Source organism: Scyliorhinus torazame, chromosome 30, assembly GCF_047496885.1.
Source record: "Scyliorhinus torazame isolate Kashiwa2021f chromosome 30, sScyTor2.1, whole genome shotgun sequence".
NCBI classification, from domain to species: domain Eukaryota; kingdom Metazoa; phylum Chordata; class Chondrichthyes; order Carcharhiniformes; family Scyliorhinidae; genus Scyliorhinus; species Scyliorhinus torazame.
In genome coordinates this window covers 23,715,430-23,734,146 of record NC_092736.1, presented here as the reverse complement: position 1 = coordinate 23,734,146, position 18,717 = coordinate 23,715,430, and the positions used below count along the sequence as shown (strand labels likewise).

Genomic DNA, 18,717 nt, shown 5'->3' with positions numbered 1-18,717 from the left:
ATTTTCCAGCATTTTCTCTTTGGTTGCTGTTAGACTTTACTATAGGCAACTCCAATCCCATTCAGCCTTCTCAGTTGGGTCTCTCAAAAGTTAAAATGAGAGCTCTTACCTTCAAGTTCCATTAACTAACCTTGAACTAGTCAGCATTTACCCCCTGCCCCCTTGCTTCCCAAATGTTGAGCGCACGTTATTGTAAATGGTGTGTGCTCCGCTTCACTTCTGTACTCTGGTGGGAATGATGCAGAATGTCCATTCAGCTGAGTGGATGAACTGTTGATTTTGATGAGTAGGTAGTGTAGATATTTTATTTGAACCATTTTGTGGGGTGTTCTGATCGACGGCAGTGCATTCCTTACACCCTGGCATCACGTTTCCTCTGCACTTCCCCAGCCAGATTAAAGTCCAATCATTTTTTTCCCACCGACCAACTGAGTGAGCTTGATCGCTTTCAGGGGTTCATGTCAATCAAGCCTGTTGAGGTCCGTGCAGAGCTCAGCCATCATGTGTGCATCATTGAGCAGCTGCATGTCATCCATCAGTCAGATGCACACGGATGTGGTGTTTCAGCTTGCTGATCGGAGTGTTGGCATCTTCTCGTTTGCCGGTTGGATTCGGTCCACTCGTTGAGCAGAGACTCTTAAGCTCCAAGGACTCAGTGAATAAGATGGACCGAGGTGGGTCAGCACTGCCTGACTGGTAAGCAAGGGCTGACTAGTGGGACACAATGAGTGTCCCACTAGTCAGAAGCAGCCCATTGTACCTGTTGTTTAATTGAATTGGGCTTATCAAATGTAGCTGCTGTCTCCCATGTTGTGTTAACTGAGCAGCAAAAACTGGAACGTTCTCCCCAGGGTAGAAGTCAGGGGGAATATTATCAATCTGTCCTAATGTCAGGGTGCCACTCTCAACCTCACTGCTCAGGTCCAAAGCAATGCAGAGCACTTCATTCGGGGAAGCCAGTGCCGTAGTGGTATTGCCGCTGGATGAGTAATCCAGGGATGCAGGGCAATGCCCTGATGACCCAGTTTCGAATCCCACCACGGCAGATGGTGAAATTTGAATTTTCATAGAATTTACAGTGCAGAAGGAGGCCATTCGACCCATCGAGTCTGCACCGGCTCTTGGAAAGAGCACCCTACCCAAGGTCAACACCTCCCCCCTATCCCCATAACTTAGGGCAGCACGGTAGCATTGTGGATAGAACAATTGCTTCACAGCTCCAGGGTCCCAGGTTCGATTCCCGGCTTGGGTCACTGTCTGTGCGGAGTCTGCACATCCTCCCCGTGTGCGTGGGTTTCCTCCGGGTGCTCCGGTTTCCTCCCACAGCCCAAAGATGTGCAGGATAGGATGGAGGTGTGGACCTTGGTAGGGTGCTCTTTCCAAGAGCCAGTGCAGACTCGATGGGCCGAATGGCCTCCTTCTGCACTGTAATTTCTATGATAACCCAGTAACCCCACCCAACGCTAAGGGCAATTTTGGACACGAAGGGCAATTTATCATGGCCAATCCACCTAACCTGCACATCTTTGGACTGTAGGAGGAAACCGGAGCACCCGGAGGAAACCCACGCACACGGGGAGGATGTGCAGACTCCGCACAGAATTCATGGAATTAAAAGTCTAATGGTGACCATGAAACCTGTCGAAAACCCCCCCCGTCTGGTTCACTAATGTCCGACATGTGACTTTAGACCCACAGCAATGGGGGTGACACTTAAAAACACCCTCTGAAATGGCCTAGCAATCCACTTAAAATAAATGGGCATTAGTAACCAGCTACAACCGCCCCCGCCTTAGTTAATAAAGAATGCCATTACTTGGGAATTCATTTGCAAAATAATTTTAAAATACAAAGTTAATACGCAAACTCCAATTGCTAACACATCAAAAATGCTCAGGATCCTGTAACAGAACTTCCATCACTCAACTACAGTGCTGCACCTACCACTAGTCAGACCACACCTGGAGTGCAGCATAGCCAACTGCGACCCATATACCGCCAAAAACATTACCCTCCTTGAGGAAGTTCAATGCTGGGAAGCGTTCTGTTACAATTACTGTTGGGATACCAGCATCGGCCATTGTTGGCCTGGTACAGTCTCCAGAACCAAAGAATGGCCCACAAGTTGACATACTGCTAAACGTTCAAATGGTCAGTTAAATATTTCTAAGTAGTGCATCAAGCTCAAACATTTCTGAGTTTGACGAGTTCAGCTCCAACTGTACAATACCGCAATATGTTTCCGTTGCTAATTCCTTCTGAACCCACCTCAAACTCCAAATTTTTCACAAACGTCAATCACTCTTCCCCCAAAGGATTAACTTAAGGTAAATCTGTTAAACCTTTCAAATGTGTGTCACCATCGATTGTACACTTCCTGCGAAAACTCCTGGTGGGTGACCTTGGAGGGGAACTTTACCAAGTACACTTGTGGATGACAGCCCTCGCTCAATCTGCTCCTCAAACTCGGTTTTGATGATCACCACCGCATACCAAATCAGCCACAAACATGTAGAACTGGGCAGCGTTTCAGAGCGCGGTTCTTAAAAACTTACATGACAAAATATTCCTTGCTATATTTAAGAGCGGTAACTTGCTGCATCGCAGCTTTATTAATACAGCTGGAATGGGTTTATGACAAAACAAAGAGCATTTAAAAAAATCCGATTCAGTCCAGCAGGCTCGAGTAATCAATATTAAATAACTGAAAGCGACTTTTTTTAAAAAAGCTATACAGAACACTTTCTACTAGTCCCACTGGTGTACAGCAGTCAGTTTGTTAGTAAATTAAAAAAGTATTTAAAAGCTTTAAAAATGTCACCTTGAGCCGAAGAAAAGCAAGGTGGGCAAGTATGTGTAAGCAGCGGAAACGTGCCATGGTGATGAATTCAGTCAGGCGGGGGTTAGCCAGCTTTGAGGTAAGGGCCAGCTTGTAACGCAAATATGCTTTCTTAGAGCACAAAGTTGGGATGGAAGCTCGATTCGCTGTCCCATCTTTCAACAACAGAATAGAAGCAATGACATTCAAACCAATTTTCAATGAGTTGGCAAAATGGAAGACGGCATTTTGAAATCAATTTTAATTAAAGGGGGTGGCAGTGAACAGCGAGATCTCATGCCCAATCTTACTAGCAGCTTTCAATTGGAAAAAAAAAAACACAATACTCTTGTCGGTCTGAACAAAAATACTCAATAAATAGAAAAATTGGAATACCATTAAAGACAGCAAAAGATAAGATTTCAACCAAACGTTACGATGGAAAGTTGCAGGACAGTGAAATGACAATTTGCAGCAGTTGTTTACATGGCAGCAATGGATTGATTCTTTATGCTGGAGTTGTTTTTTTGGGCCAGACGGTGACTCAATCTTGATCCCGCACCCTCCGACAGATTTCGGCAGTGAACTCGGAGCATTTAGAATTGCCTCCAAGATCTTTGGTCAGCACCTGTAAAAAAGATCGATAATGGATTAGACTGCACAAGATGAACAGAAAGAATCGTTTGGTGGGGGGGGGGGGGGGGGCCTGATGCTGCCAGCCATGTTATCCCACAGTGGAAGGTACCCACTAAACCTGTGGAATCAACATCAGAATCAACAGTGAAAGAGCGCGAGGAGAGCGGCGGGGACACAGTGAAAGAGTGCGAGGAGAGCGGCGGGGACGCAGTGAAAGAGCGCGAGGAGAGCGGCGGGGACGCAGTGAAAGAGCGCGAGGAGAGCGGCGGGGACACAGCTGCCAGAGAAGGGGCCTTCAGATTTTCAGCAGGAGCAGTGGCCAGGGGTCTGTCGGGAAGGTAAGTTTACCTCTTTAAATCTTAAAAAACTTACCTTGAAGAGTGACATCACAGCAAAGCAGTGACCTGATTGACTGGTAAGGAAAGTGCTCCAATTAGCAGTAGCTGGGAGAGATTTAACTCTTCGTGGGTTGGTAAGTATTGTGATTGGTAAGTAAAATCTTTATTCCTTTCACTTATTCATTATTTGATATTATATTTGTAATCAGTTAAGGTCAAGGGTAAAAATGGCAGGAGATCCCATGACCCGTGTTATGCTCCTCGTGCTCAATGTGGGAGTTCAGGGGCGCGGCCGATGCCTGACTCCTTCATGTGCGGGAAGTGTGTCCAGCTGCAGCTCCTGTTAGACCGCATGACGGCTCTGGAGCTGCGGATGGACTCACTTTGGAGCATCCGCGATGCTGAGGAGGTCGTGGATAGCACGTTCAGTGAGCTGGTTACACCGCAGATTAGGACTGGTGAGGGAGACAAGGAAAGGGTGACCAAAAGGCAGAGAAAGAGCAGGAAGGAAGTGCAGGTGTCCCATGCAGTCATCTCCCTCCAAAACAGGTATACCGCTTTGGATACTGTTGGGGGAGATGACTCACCAGGGGAAGGCAGTAGTAGCCAGGCTCATGGCACCGTGGCTGGCTCTGCTGCTCAGAAGGGTGGGAAAAAGACTGGAGGGGCTATAGTCATAGGGGATTCAATCGTAAGGGGAGTAGACAGGCGTTTCTGTGGTCGAAAACGAGACTCCCAAATGGTATGTTGCCTCCCGGGTGCACGGGTCAGGGATGTCTAAGATCGGCTGCAGGACATACTGAAGGGGGAGGGTGAACAGCCAGTTGTCGTGGTGCATATAGGCACCAACGATATAGGTAAACAACAGGATGAGGTCCTACAATCAGAATTTAGGAAGTTAGGAGATAAGTTAAAAAGTAGGACCTCAAAAGGTAGTAATCTCAGGATTGCTACCAGTGCCACAAGACAGTCAGAGTAGAAATTCAAGAATAGTCAGAATGAATACGTGGCTTGAGAGATGGTGCAGGAGGGAGGGGTTCAGATTTTTGGGACATTGGAACCGGTTCTGGGGGCAGTGGGACCATTAAAAATCGGATGGTCTACACCTGGGCAGGACTGGAACCAATGTCCTAGGGGGTGCTTTTGCTAACACTGTTGGGGAGGTTTTAAACTAATGCGGCAGGGGGATGGGAACATAAGAACTAGGAGCAGGAGTAGGCCATCTGGCCCCTCGAGCCTGCTCCACCATTCAATGAGATCATGGCTGATCTTTTGTGGACTCAGCTCCACTTTCCGGCCCGAACACCATAACCCTTAATCCCTTTATTCTTCAAAAAACTATCGATCTTTATCTTAAAAACATTTAATGAGGGGGCCTCTACTGCTTCACTGGGCAAGGAATTCCATAGATTCACAACCCTTTGGGTGAAGAGGTTCCTCCTAAACTCAGTCCTAAATCTACTTCCCCTTATTTTGAGGCTATGCCCCCTAGTTCTGCTTTCACCCGCCAGTGGAAACAACCTGCCCGCATCTATCCTATCTATTCCCTTCATAATCTTATATGTTTCTATAAGATCCCCCCTCATCCTTCTAAATTCCAACGAGTACAGTCCCAGTCTACTCAACCTCTCCTCGTAATCCAACCCCTTCAGCTCTGGGATTAACCTAGTGAATCTCCTCTGCACACCCTCCAGTGCCAGTACGTCCTTTCTCAAGGAGACCAAAACTGAACACAATACTCCAGGTGTGGCCTCACTAACACCTTATACAATTGCAGCAGAACCTCCCTAGTCTTAAACTCCATCCCTCTAGCAATGAAGGACAAAATTCCATTTGCCTTCTTAATCACCTGTTGCACCTGAAAACCAACTTTTTGCGACTCATGCACTAGCACACCCAGGTCTCTCTGCACAGCAGCAGGTTTTAATATTTTATCATTTAAATAATAATCCCTTTTGCTGTTATTCCTACCAAAATGGATAACCTCACATTTGTCAACATTGTATTCCATCTGCCAGACCCTAGCCCATTCACTTAGCCTATCCAAATCCCTCTGCAGACTTCCAGTATCCTCAGCACTTTTTGCTTTACCACTTATCTTAGTGTCATCTGCAAACTTGGACACATTGCCCTTGGTCCCCAACTCCAAATCATCTTTGTAAATTGTGAACAGTTGTGGGCCCAACACTGATCCCTGAGGGACACCACTAGCTACTGATTGCCAACCAGAGAAACACCCATTAATCCCCACTCTTTGCTTTCTATTAATTAACCAATCCTCTATCCATGCTACTACTTTCCCCTTAATGCCATACATCTTTATCTTATGCAACAACCTTTTGTGTGGCACCTTGTCAAAGGCTTTCTGGAAATCCAGATATACCATATCCATTGGCTCCCCATTATCTACCGCACTGTTAATGTCCTCAAGAAATTCCACTAAATTAGTTAGGCACGACCCGCCCTTTATGAACCCATGCTGCGTCTGTCCAATGGGACAATTTCCATCCAGATGCCTCGCTATTTCTTCCTTGATGATAGATTCCAGCATCTTCCTTACTACCAAAGTTAAGCTCACTGGCCTATAATTACCCGCTTTCTGCCTACCTCCTTTTTTAAACAGTGGTGTCACGTTTGCTAATTTCCAATCCGCCGGGACCACCCCAGAGTCTAGTGAATTTTGGTAAATTATCACTAGTGCATTTGCAATTTCCCTAGCCATCTCTTTTAGCACTCTGGGATGCATTCCATCAGGTCCAGGAGACTTGTCTACCTTTAGCCCCATTAGCTTGCCCATCACTACCTCCTTGGTGATAACAATCCTCTCAAGGTCCTCACCTGTCATAGCCTCATTTCCATCAGTCACTGGCATGTTATTTGTGTCTTCCACTGTGAAGACCGACCCAAAAAACCTGTTCAGTTCCTCAGCCATTTCCTCATCTCCCATTACTAAATCTCCCTTCTCATCCTCTAAAGGACCAATATTTACCTTAGCCACTCTTTTAGATTAGGAAGTTAGAGGTCAGTAAAGAGGCAGCAGCTAAAGCCAGTAAGGTATAGATAATAAACTCAATGTGACTAAGGGGAAGAGTAGACAGGGAAGAGACGATGAACGCAAAGGGACAGGTGGTCTGAGGTGCATTTGTTTTAATGCGTGAAGTGTAGCAGGTAAGGCAGATGAACTTCGGGCTTGGATTAGTACCTGGGAATATGATGTTATTGGTATTACTGAGACTTGGTTGAGGGAAGGGCAAGACTGGCAACTAAATATCCCAGGGTATAGATGCTTCAGGAGGGATAGAGAGGGAGGTAAAAGGGGTGGAGGAGTTGCATTACTGGTCAGAGATGATATCACAGCTGTGATTAAGGAGGGCACGATGGAGGATTCGAGCACTGAGGCAACATGGGTAGAGCTAAGAAATAGGAAGGGTGCAGTAACATTGTTAGCAATTTACTACAGGCCTCCCAAAAGCGAGCGTGAAGTAGAGGTACAAATATGTAGACAGGTTATAGAAAAATGTAGGAGCAATAGGGTGGTCGTGATGGGAGATTTTAACTTCCCCAACATTGAATGGGGCTCATGTAGTGTTGGAGGCGTAGATGGAGCAGAATTTGTAAGGAGTTTTTTTTAGAGCAGTATGTAAATAGTCCAACTCGGGAAGGGGCCATACTGGACCTGGTATTGGGGAATGATCCCGGCCTGGTGGTTGATGTTTCAGTCGGTGATTACTTTGTGAATAGCTTTCACAATTCCTTAAGTTTTAGAATCATGGACAAAGACGAGAGTGGTCCTAAAGGAAGGGTGTTAAATTGGGGAAAGGCCAAGTATAACAAAATTCGGCAGGAGCTAGGGAATATGGATTGGGATCAACTGTTTAAGGGTAAATCCACATTTGAAATGTGGGAGTCTTTTAAGGAAAGGTTGATTCGAGTGCAGGATAGACATGTCCCTGTTAAAATGAGGGATAGAAATGGCAAGATTAGGGAACCATGGGTGGAATTGTGAGACTAGCTAAGATGAAAAAGGAAGCATACACAAGATCTAGGCGACTTAAAACTGATGAAGCTTCGGAGGAATATCGGGAATGTAGGACAAATCTCAAACGCGTAATAAAGAGGGCTAAAAGGGGTCATGAAATATCTTTGGCTAACAGGGTTAAGGAAAATCCCAAAGCCTTTATTTGTATATAAGGAACAAGAGGGTAACTAGAGAAAGGATTGGCCCACTCAAAGACAAAAGAGGGAATTTATGCGTGGAGTCAGAGGAAATGGGTGAGATTCTTAATGAGTACTTTGCATCGGTATTCACCAAGGCGAGGGACATGACGGATGTTGAGGCTAAGGATGGATGTTTAAATACTCTAGGTCAAGTCAGCATTAGGAAGGGGGAAGTTTTGGGTATTCTAAAAGGCATTAAAGTGGACAAGTCCCCAGGTCCGGATGGGGTCTATCCCAGGTTACTGAGGGAAGCGAGGGACAAAATAGCTGGGGCCTTAACAGATATCTTTGCAGCATCCTTGAGCACGGGTGAGGTCCCGGAGGACTGGAGAATTGCTAATGTTGTCCCTTTGTTTAAGAAGGGTAGAAGGGATAATCCAGGGAATTATAGACCTGTGAGCTTGACGTCAGTGGTAGGCAAACTGTTGGAGAAGATACTGAGGGATAGGATCTATTCACATTTGGAAGAAAATAGACTTATCAGTGAAAGGCAGCATGGTTTTGTGCAGGGAAGGTTATGTCTTACAAACCTAATAATACAAACCTCATCAATTAACTTTGTCACTTGAGGAAGTGACAAAGTTAATTGATGAGGGAAGGGCTGTCAATGTCATATACATGGACTTCAGTAAGGCGTTTGATAAAGTTTCCCATGGCAGGTTGATGGAAAAAGTGAAGTCGTATGGGGTTCAGGGTGTACTAGCTAGATGGATAAAGAACTGGCTGGGCAACAGGAGACAGAGAGTAGTGGTGGAAGGGAATGTCTCAAAATGGGGAAAAGTGACTAGTGGTGTTCCACAGGGATCTGTGCTCGGACCACTGTTGTTTGTGATATACATAAATGATCTGGACGAAGGTATAGGTGGTCTGATTAGCAAGTTTGCAGATGATACTAAGATTGGTGGAGTTGCAGATAGCGAGGACTGTCAGAGAATACAGCAAAATATAGATAGATTGGAGAGTTGGGCAAAAAAATGGCAGATGGAGTTCAATCCAGGCAAATGCGAGGTGATGCATTTTGGAAGATCTAATTCAAGAACGGACTATACGGTCAATGGAAGAGTCCTGGGGAAAATTGATGTACAGAGAGATTTGGGAGTTCAGGTCCATTGTACCCTGAAGGGGGCAACGCAGGTCGATAGAGTGGTCAAGAAGGCATACAGCATGCTTGCCTTCATCGGACGGGGTATTGAGTACAAGAGTCGGCAGGTCATGTTACAGTTGTATAGGACTTTGGTTAGGCCACATTTGGAATACTGCGTGCAGTTTTGGTCGCCACATTACCAGAAGGATGTGGATGCTTTAGAGAGGGTGCAGAGGAGGTTCACCAGGATGTTGCCTGGTATGGAGGGTGCTTGCTATGAAGAAAGATTGAGTAGATTAGGATTGTTTTCGTTGGAAAGATGGAGGTTGAGGGGGGACCTGATTGAGGTCTACAAAATTATGAGAGGTATGGACAGGGTGGATAGCAACAAGCTTTTTCCAAGAGTGGGGGTGTCAATTACAAGGGGTCACGATTTCAAGGTGAGAGGGGGAAAGTTTAAGGGAGATGCGCTTGGAAAGTTTTTTTTACGCAGAGGGTGGTGGGTGCCTGGAACGCTTTGCCAGCGGAGGTGGTAGAGGCGGGCACGATAGCATCATTTAAGATGCATCTAGACAGATATATGAACGGGCGGGGAACAGAGGGAAGTAGATCCTTGGAAAATAGGCGACAGGTTTATAAGAACTAGGAACAGGAGTAGACCATCTGGCCCCTCGAGCCTGCTCCGCCATTTAATGAGATCATGGCTGATCTTTGTGGACTCAGCTCCACTCTCCGGCCCGTACACCATATCGCCAAATCCCTTTATTCTTTGGAAAGACATCTATCTTTTTCAATAAAGGATCTGGATCGGCGCAGGCTGGGAGGGCCGAAGGGCCTGTTCCTGTGCTGTAATTTTCTTTGTTCTAGATCAAACTTTCGATCGCCAAATCTAACATCCAATTTGGTAAGGAGGACAGTACATCAGCTGATGCCAGACTAAATGATCGAAAACTGCAGTGGTCACTCTGGTTAACCAGGGAAGAGGGGTTAGTCAACCAAAGCTAAAATTCTGCAGCCTTTCATTTGGAAAACAGCTTGTTATTGGGTTTAGTCTGTAACGTAGTACAACGTCCCCAGGCACTTCATAGAACTCCAGGTCAAATAGGATGTAGAGGTTGCAAACAGCTTGAAACAATGGCCCAAGAATCAGATTGGAATCAGTGGCTGGGAAGCAGGTTGTGGTGGGCACCGATGATTAGGGCTTGGGCCTTCCCAATGGTTAACTGAAGGAAATTTCATCTTATCCGAGACCAGATGTCCCAGTGACCTAAGACAGAGGCAGTGGAGGGGTCGAGAGAGGGGTGGTGGGTTGTCCTCAGCGTACATATGGAGCCAGGAGGTTACGTTTAGGATGATGTTGCTGGGAACAGCAATAACTAGACGAGAATTATGATGTGGCAGGAATAGATCGGGGGGGGGGGCTCCAGGAGCAACGGGCAGGAGCAGAAAGAGACGCTGTTGCAGGAGATTCTTACACCACAACTAGTTATGTAAGAGTAGAATCAGGCAAGGTAGTCACACTCAGCTGGACAGTGGAAGAGTGTTTCTGGAGCTTAAGGAGAGGGCAAGGTGGAGGAGGGATCGTTTTTCCCCCCCAATCGCAGTGAATGCCATTTGTAACATCCATGGGAACATTCCAGCAAGGCAGTAATGGAAATCTGAGCAAGCTTCAATTTGTGATGGTTGATTTCTCATTTGGAAAGTGACAGCAGATTCAAGGGCTCTGGGGAGGCAAGAAAGACAGCAATTCACATTTACAAAAGGGGTCGATGTGTGTTTATTTTTGGGCAGGAACTGAAAGGAATAGGAATCCTTTATTGGACCGGTTTCAAGCCGAATGTTCAACCAGAACAGAACATCGAACCCCGTTAACCTGCTGAAAATCAGCAACATCAGATGGTGCTACCAAGAAGCAACACGGGACATTTTCCAGTTAAAAGGAGACGTCCGTGTGCAAGAGGCTTTGATGAGGTTACACAGAACTCAAGGGTCCTGGTTAATAAACTGCCAGGATATTTGCCAGCTAGAAGGTTGAGATTTGATCTATTCAAACGCTACTGTGGTCTCCAATTATTTTGATTGAATCAAATAAACTGAGGGACAAATTAAAAGGGACAGCCCCTTAAAGGGATACTGCCGTAAACAAAAACAATGACATTAACCAAAAGGATGTTTCAGTGAAATCGTGCAGGCTTTAACTTCAAGTTTTAAACAAAACTACAATCTATCATCTGTTAGCATGATCCAAGGCCATCATCAATAGGTCAGTGTGGCCCTGGTGATGTCACACCCTGGCCGCCAACGAATGGAAAGACATCTAAAAGGCTTTAAAAGTAACTTTCTTACGGTGGGCAACATACCTAAACGATATGGAGCAAGACAGGGACTGAGGGAACCGACCGTCAGGAGAGTGGCAGTCAGAGAGAATTCCATTCATCTTCAGAAGAATATCAGCTCAGCGCTCGGAATTAGATCTTTAAATGGAGCAGACTCTTCGTCAGAAGAATATTTAAGGACATTTGTGACATCTGAAGAAGTGATCTTTATTAAATGGTGCATCGTATAGCAAGAACAGGTTATGCTGGATAAATAATTTCTTTTCCGACTGGTACTTTGAGGGGGAGACAAATTTTGTAGGGATGGAGACTGCCTAAGAAGCTCCCTCCATGGAATTTGAGCCAAATGTTGTGCGATTTGCCTCAGATTGCTCACTGCGACAAAGCAAGATCCCATGACCAAGCCCTTTGAAGCCTTCTACAAACATCATACTTATAGAGCATTTAAGTCTGTAAGCATGACATATCTATTGCGTTGTCCATATATGGAAAGTGGTTATGCTGTAATTATAGCCGCTGCCTGTAGGGGTTGCTGCTGCACTTCTTTGTGCCTTGGTCTATTCTGCAGGGAAATATCGAATGATGTTCCAACTTTGCCGTTCAAACTGCCCTAAGTTTTAGTATTTAACTGTACTCACCAACTTAAACAAAGGACAGGATATGCATTCTTATTATTGCAGCACTGCATCATAGTCCAATTATATCACTTTCACTCAGCAAGTGATTTCATAGAATTTACAGTGCAGGAGGCCATTCGGCCCATCGAGTCTGCACCGGCTGTAGGAAAGAGCACCCTACCACCACCTTATCTAAGCCCACACCTCCACCCTATCCCCATAACCCAGTAACCCCACCTAAACTTTTTGGACACTAAGGGAAATTTAGCATGACCAATCCACCTAACCTGCACACCTTTGGACTGTGGGAGGAAACAAGAGCACCTGGAGGAAACCCACGCAGACACGGGGAGAACGTGCAAACTCCACACAGACAGTGACCCAAGCCGGGAATCGAACCTGGGACCCTGGAGCTGTGAAACAGCTGTGCTAACCACTGTGCTAGTGACCCCCACAACAACCAAACATGGGGTGCCATTTCATTACAGACCCACTTTTATTCCAAACCCAAGTGGGTGTAAAAGTTAAATGCACCGTGGCCTATCTCAGCCATGATGTGAGTGTTGCAGGCGATTCCTGGCTTTAGGTTGCTGGGGAAAACATATTTTAAGCTCAGCGGCGATTCCCCGACATGGACTATCCCAACAACCTTTTCTACTCGAGGTTGACACGCAAAGGAATGGCCAGTTGGTGAGGTCCCAGAAAATGTTTCCAGTCCTTTGGGAAGTGCTCCCCAATATAAAACAGGGAGTGGGAAGAAAGTAATGAGTAGGTTGGGGTGGAGGGAAAAATCCCTCACAATATCGAGGGACACGATATTATCCATCCCAAATGAGCACAAGCAAGCCAACAAGGTTTGAATTTCCAAACTAAAGATATATTTGAGGGAACCAGGTCTCAGTTTGACACCAGTGCAGGTCTGTCTTATTGGGCCTCCAAGCAAGATTGCCCCAAAGTCAGCAGAGACATTCATCCCCATCACGGGGCAAATCTCCTCAGCTGAAAAACCCTACACAGCCAGTTGTCAGGTATCAGTGTGCCCGACAGTGAGGGGTCTGGTAATGCTTCCTGTGGGAGGAGAATCGGTAACCAGAGGCCACAGATACAAGTCGATTAACTAAGGAACCAGTGGTAGTACGAGGAAGAATATTATTACGCAGCCAGTTGCTGAGGGCGCGATGGGAGAAATCCATTTAACTTGCAAAAGGGAATTGGATAAATTCTTGAAGGGCTCTGGGGAAAGAGCAGGGGAGCGGGACTAATTGGGCAGCCCTCTCAAAGAGCTGGCACCATAAGACATAGGAGCAGAATTAGGCCACTCGGCCCATTGAGTCTGCTCCGCCATTCAATCATGGCTGATGTGTTTCTCATCCCCAGCCTTCTCCCCATAACCCCTGATCCCCATATTAATCGAGAACCTATCTATCTGTCTTAAAGACACTCAGTGATTTGGCCTCCACAGCCTTCTGCGGCAAAGAGTTCCACAGATTCACCACTCTCTGGCTGAAGAAATTCCTTCTCATCTGTTCTAAAGGATTGCCCCTTCAGTCTGAGATTGTGTCCTCTGCTGCTAGGTTTTCTTACGTGGAAACATCCTCGCCATGTCCACTCTATCCAGGCCTCGCAGTATCCTGTAAGTTTCAATAATATCTCCCCTCATCCTTCTAAACTCCAATCAGTACACACCCAGAGTCCTCAACCGTTCCTCATACGACAGGCTCTTCATTCCGGGGATCATTCTTGTGAACCTCCTCTGGAGAGATATGCATTTATATAGCACTTTTCACAACCTTAAAACATTCTGAAGTGCTGGACAGCCAATGGAGCAGTTCTGAAGTGCATTCGCCGATGTAACATAGGAAAGTCAGCAGCCAATTTACAGACAGAAGGCTCCCGCAAACCACAATGCGACCATGACCAGATTATCTGTTTTAAGCGATTTTAAACAGGGGATAGATTTTTTGCCAAGAGACCGGACAGAATTGCTGCACTCCTTTGAACTAGCGCCACGGGGTCTTTTACATTCACCTGAAAGAGCTGACGGCATCTCAGACAATGCAGAACTCATTCAGTACTGTACCGACAACAAACACCAAAATGCTGAACTCAAGTGTGGCTTTCCGATTTGGGAATGTGGAGGTGCTATCGAGAAAGGAGCAAGATCGGCCGAAACACTTATCTCTTTCTGAAATATACTCTTACTGTGCCTACCTTTCCATCCTTAATTGTTTCAAAGCAGGCGATTTCTATCTTTTTAGCTGGTTTGTGGAGCTCCATGTGTCGCAGCATCATTACAGCACTTAACAGGAGGGCAGTGGGATTTGCCAAATCCAAGCCAGCAATGTCCGGCGCGGTACCATGAACCTGAGAAAAGGGGCAAGGTGGAAAAGAGCATTGGGCAATGAGCGAGCGACATGCAATTCTGATGCAGACAATTCAAAATGTTTACACCAGCTTCTTGAATTCAATACAAACTGGAGGAAAATTATCTAATCACACGGAATAGATCCAAGCCACACAAATCTGATTTTTCCAGAGGGGCTGTGGGGAGATGGTGGTGTTGGGGTATTGTCATTAGACTAGTAAACAAGAGGCTCAAGTTAACACACTGGGGGCAGGAGACCAAATCCCACCACGGCGAATGGTTAAATTCAACCAATTAATCAAAATGCCACTGAAAGCCAGTCGCAGCATTGGTGACCATGAAACCATTATCGATTGTTGTAAAGATCCATCTGGCTCAATGTCCTTTAGGGAAGGAAATCTGCCGTCCTTACCTGGTCCACATGCGATTGACCCTGAGCTGCCCTCGAGCAAGAAATGCTGACCTTGGTAGTGACACCCACATCTCATGAAAGGATAAAGAGAGCCAAGCACAGTTCTCTTTATGGTTGGGGAGATAAATACCAAGCAGTCGCAGCAGTGCCAGCTAGAAGATCAAAGGTTCCTGGGGCAGCACGGTGTTGCAATGGTTAGCACTGCTGCCTCACGGCGCCGAGGCCCAGGTTCGATCCCAGCCCCTGGTCACTGTCCGTGTGGAGTTTGCACATTCTCCCCGTGTCTGCGTGGGTCTCAGCCCCACAACCCAAAGATGTGCATAGTGGGTGGATTGGCCACGCTAAAGGATTGCCTTCATTTTGACACCCTCTCCTTTCCCACCCCACTGTACCAGGTAGCCAGGGCAGAGGTTTATTTTGACTGTGGTTTATGGCAGTAGCCAGGAGGCCCTGGAATCTCTCTGGCCTGTAGCAGCAATAGGATCCCAATCCAGGTGCCAGTCCCAGTCAAGGGCTGTGTACACTTGGGACTACATTTGCCCAATTAGAAACATTTGCCCAATTAGATGGATCTAAACCTGGAAATTAAGGTGGGTGCAGGTTAAGTCTGAGGGTGGTCCACCCGAACATGACCAAGAGTGGCGGAGAGAAAAATAAAAACAAGCCCTGAAGAGACCTCCAAGTACAGAATCCCCACGGGAGATTCATTGGATCTCAGCTCAATTTTGCGAATTCAAAATGCACACTTGTGCAAAATGAGACTTGATCATTTTAATTTTGCTGTGTGACACTGAAAATCTTACAGACTCAAAGATTGCGACTCCATTCGCGCCAATATTCCCACTTGGTGTAACTCCCAGTCCGCCAATCAGTCCAGCACAAAGATCGCTGAAACACAGCAAAGAAACACAAAGTGATATTTAGCAAAGTCACAGCACCCCCTCCCCCACCCACCACACGCAGCGCCCGACCCCCACAGCCCAGCTATCTAGTCATTATTTCACTGCTGTTTGAGCGATCCTGCAATGCACAAGTTGGCCACTACATGTCCTACTGTATTTGACTAAGTTGCTTTGGGACATTTGAGGCTGTGAAAGATAAATCAGTTATTTGTTTAAGCTGTGATAGTGAACGTATTTTTTCTCCTTTCCCAAAACTTTCAATTGAGATTCAAATGATAAATGGTGCTAAAGATGGTGCTTTAGTAAGCTCAGAGAAGGAGGCAAAAGAGGGGGAGGTGTGGCGCTGCTAGTCTAAAACAGTATTACGGTGGCAGAGAGGATGCTAGATGGGGACTCTTCTTCCGAGGTAGTATGGGCTGAGGTTAGAAACAGGAAAGGAGAGGTCACCCTGTTGGGAGTTTTCTATAGGCCTCCAAATAGTTCTAGGGATGTAGAGGAAAGGATGGCAAAGATGATTCTGGATAAGAGCGAAAGTAACAGGGTAGTTATTATGGGAGACTTTAACTTTCCAAATATTGACTGGAAAAGATATAGTTCGAGTACATTAGATGGGTCGTTTTTTGTACAATGTGTGCAGGAGGGTTTCCTGACACAATATGTTGACAGGCCAACAAGAGGAGAGGCCACATTGGATTTGGTTTTGGGTAATGAACCAGGCCAGGTGTTAGATTTGGAGGTAGGTGAGCACTTTGGGGACAGTGACCACAATTCGGTGACGTTTACGTTAGTGATGGAAAGGGATAAGTATACACCGCAGGGCAAGAGTTATAGCTGGGGGAAAGGCAATTATGATGCCATTAGACATGACTTGGGGGGGGGGGGGGGGGATAGGTTGGAGAAGTAGGCTGCAAGTGTTGGGCACACTGGATATGTGGAGCTTGTTTAAGGAACAGCTACTGCATGTTCTTGATAAGTACGTACCGGTCAGGCAGGGAGGAAGGCGTAGAGCGAGGGAACCGTGGTTTACCAAAGAAGTGGAATCTCTTGTTAAGAGGAAGAAGGATGCCTATGTGAAGATGAGGTGTGAAGTTTCAGTTGGGGCGCTTGATAGTTACAAGGTAGCGAGGAAGGATCTAAAGAGAGAGCTAAGACGAGCAAGGAGGGACATGAGAAGTATTTGGCAGGTAGGATCAAGGAAAACCCAAAAACTTTCTATAGGTATGTCAGGAATAAAAGAATGACTAGGGTAAGAGTAGGGCCAGTCAAGGACAGGAAGTTGTGTGTGGAGTCTAAAGAGATAGGCGAGATACTAAATGAATATTTTTCGTCAGCAGTCACTCAGGAAAAAGAGAATGTTGTGGAGGAGAATGCTGAGACCCAGGCTATTAGAATAGATGGCATTGAGGTACGTAGGGAAGAAGTGTTGGCAATTCTGGACAGGCTGAAAATAGATAAGTCCCCGGGGCCTGATGGAATTTATCCTAGGATTCTCTGGGAAGCCAGGGAAGAGATTGCTGAGCCTTTGGCTTTGATTTTTATGTCATCATTGGCTACAGGAATAGTGCCAGAGGACTGGAGGATAGCAAATGTGGTTCCTTTGTTCAAGAAAGGGAGTAGAGACAACCCCGGCAACTATAGACCGGTGAGCCTCACGTCTGTTGTGGGTAAAGTCTTGGAGGGGATTATAAGAGACAAGATTTATAATCATCTAGATAGTAATAATATGATTAGGGATAGTCAGCATGGCTTTGTGAAGGGTAGGTCATGCCTCACAAACCTTATCGAGTTCTTTGAGAAGGTGACTGAACAAGTAGACGAGGGTAGAGCAGTTGATGTGGTGTATATGGATTTCAGTAAAGCGTTTGATAAGGTTCCCCACACGTAGGTTATTGCAGAAAATACGGAGGCTGGGGATTGAGGGTGATTTAGAGATGTGGATCAGAAATTGGCTAGCTGAAAGAAGACAGAGGGTGGTGGTTGATGGGAAATGTTCAGAATGGAGTTCAGTTACAAGTGGCGTACCACAAGGATCTGTTCTGGGGCCGTTGCTGTTTGTCATTTTTATAAATGACCTAGAGGAGGGCGCAGAAGGGTGGGTGAGTAAATTTGCAGACGACACTAAAGTCGGTGGTGTTGTCGACAGTGCGGAAGGATGTTGCAGGTTACAGAGGGACATAGATAAGCTGCAGAGCTGGGCTGAGAGGTGGCAAATGGAGTTTAATGTAGAGAAGTGTGAGGTGATTCACTTTGGAAGGAATAACAGGAATGTGGAATATTTGGCTAATGGTAAAGTTCTTGGAAGTGTGGATGAGCAGAGGGATCTCGGTGTCCATGTACAGAGATCCCTGAAAGTTGCCACCCAGGTTGATAGGGTTGTGAAGAAGGCCTATGGAGTGTTGGCCTTTATTGGTAGAGGGATTGAGTTCCGGAGTCATGAGGTCATGTTGCAGCTGTACAAAACTCTGGTATGGCCGCATTTGGAGTATTGCGTACAGTTCTGGTCACCTCATTATAGGAAGGACGTGGAAGCTTTGGAGCGGGTGCAGAGGAGATTTACCAGGATGTTGTCTGGTATAGAGGGAAAATCTTATGAGGAAAGGCTGATGGACTTGAGGTTGTTTTCGTTAGAGAGAAGAAGGTTAAGAGGAGACATAATAGAGGCATACAAAATGATCAGGGGGTTAGATAGGGTGGACAGTGAGAGCCTTCTCCCGCGGATGGAAATGGCTAGCACGAGGGGGACATAGCCTTAAACTGAGGGGTAATAGATATAGGACAGAGGTAGGTTCTTTACGCAAAGAGTGGGGAGGCCGTGGAATGCCCTACCTGCAACAGTAGTGAACTCGCCAACATTGAGGGCATTTAAAGTTTATTGGATAAGCATATGGATGATAATGGCATAGTGTAGGTTAGATGGCTTTTGTTTTTTGACTTCCCATGTCGGTGCAACATCGTGGGCCGAAGGGCCTGTACTGCGCTGTATCGTTCTAT

At 46.1% G+C, this 18,717-nt stretch overlaps 1 protein-coding gene across 2 annotated transcripts in view; it reads right to left on the bottom strand.

The window, feature by feature from the left end:
- Positions 1 to 2,578: 2,578 nt before the first annotated feature.
- Positions 2,579 to 18,717, bottom strand: part of idh3a (isocitrate dehydrogenase (NAD(+)) 3 catalytic subunit alpha) — a 35,913-nt gene continuing 19,774 nt past the window's right edge. For both annotated transcript variants that reach the window (XM_072492973.1, XM_072492972.1), the window contains exons 9-11: positions 15,628 to 15,712; positions 14,259 to 14,411; positions 2,579 to 3,446 (exon numbers count right to left, since the gene is read on the bottom strand). In XM_072492973.1, coding sequence (XP_072349074.1) covers positions 3,363 to 3,446; positions 14,259 to 14,411; positions 15,628 to 15,712 — 322 coding nt within the window. In that variant the 3' untranslated portion in view covers positions 2,579 to 3,362. The remainder of the gene's footprint in view (positions 3,447 to 14,258; positions 14,412 to 15,627; positions 15,713 to 18,717) is intronic.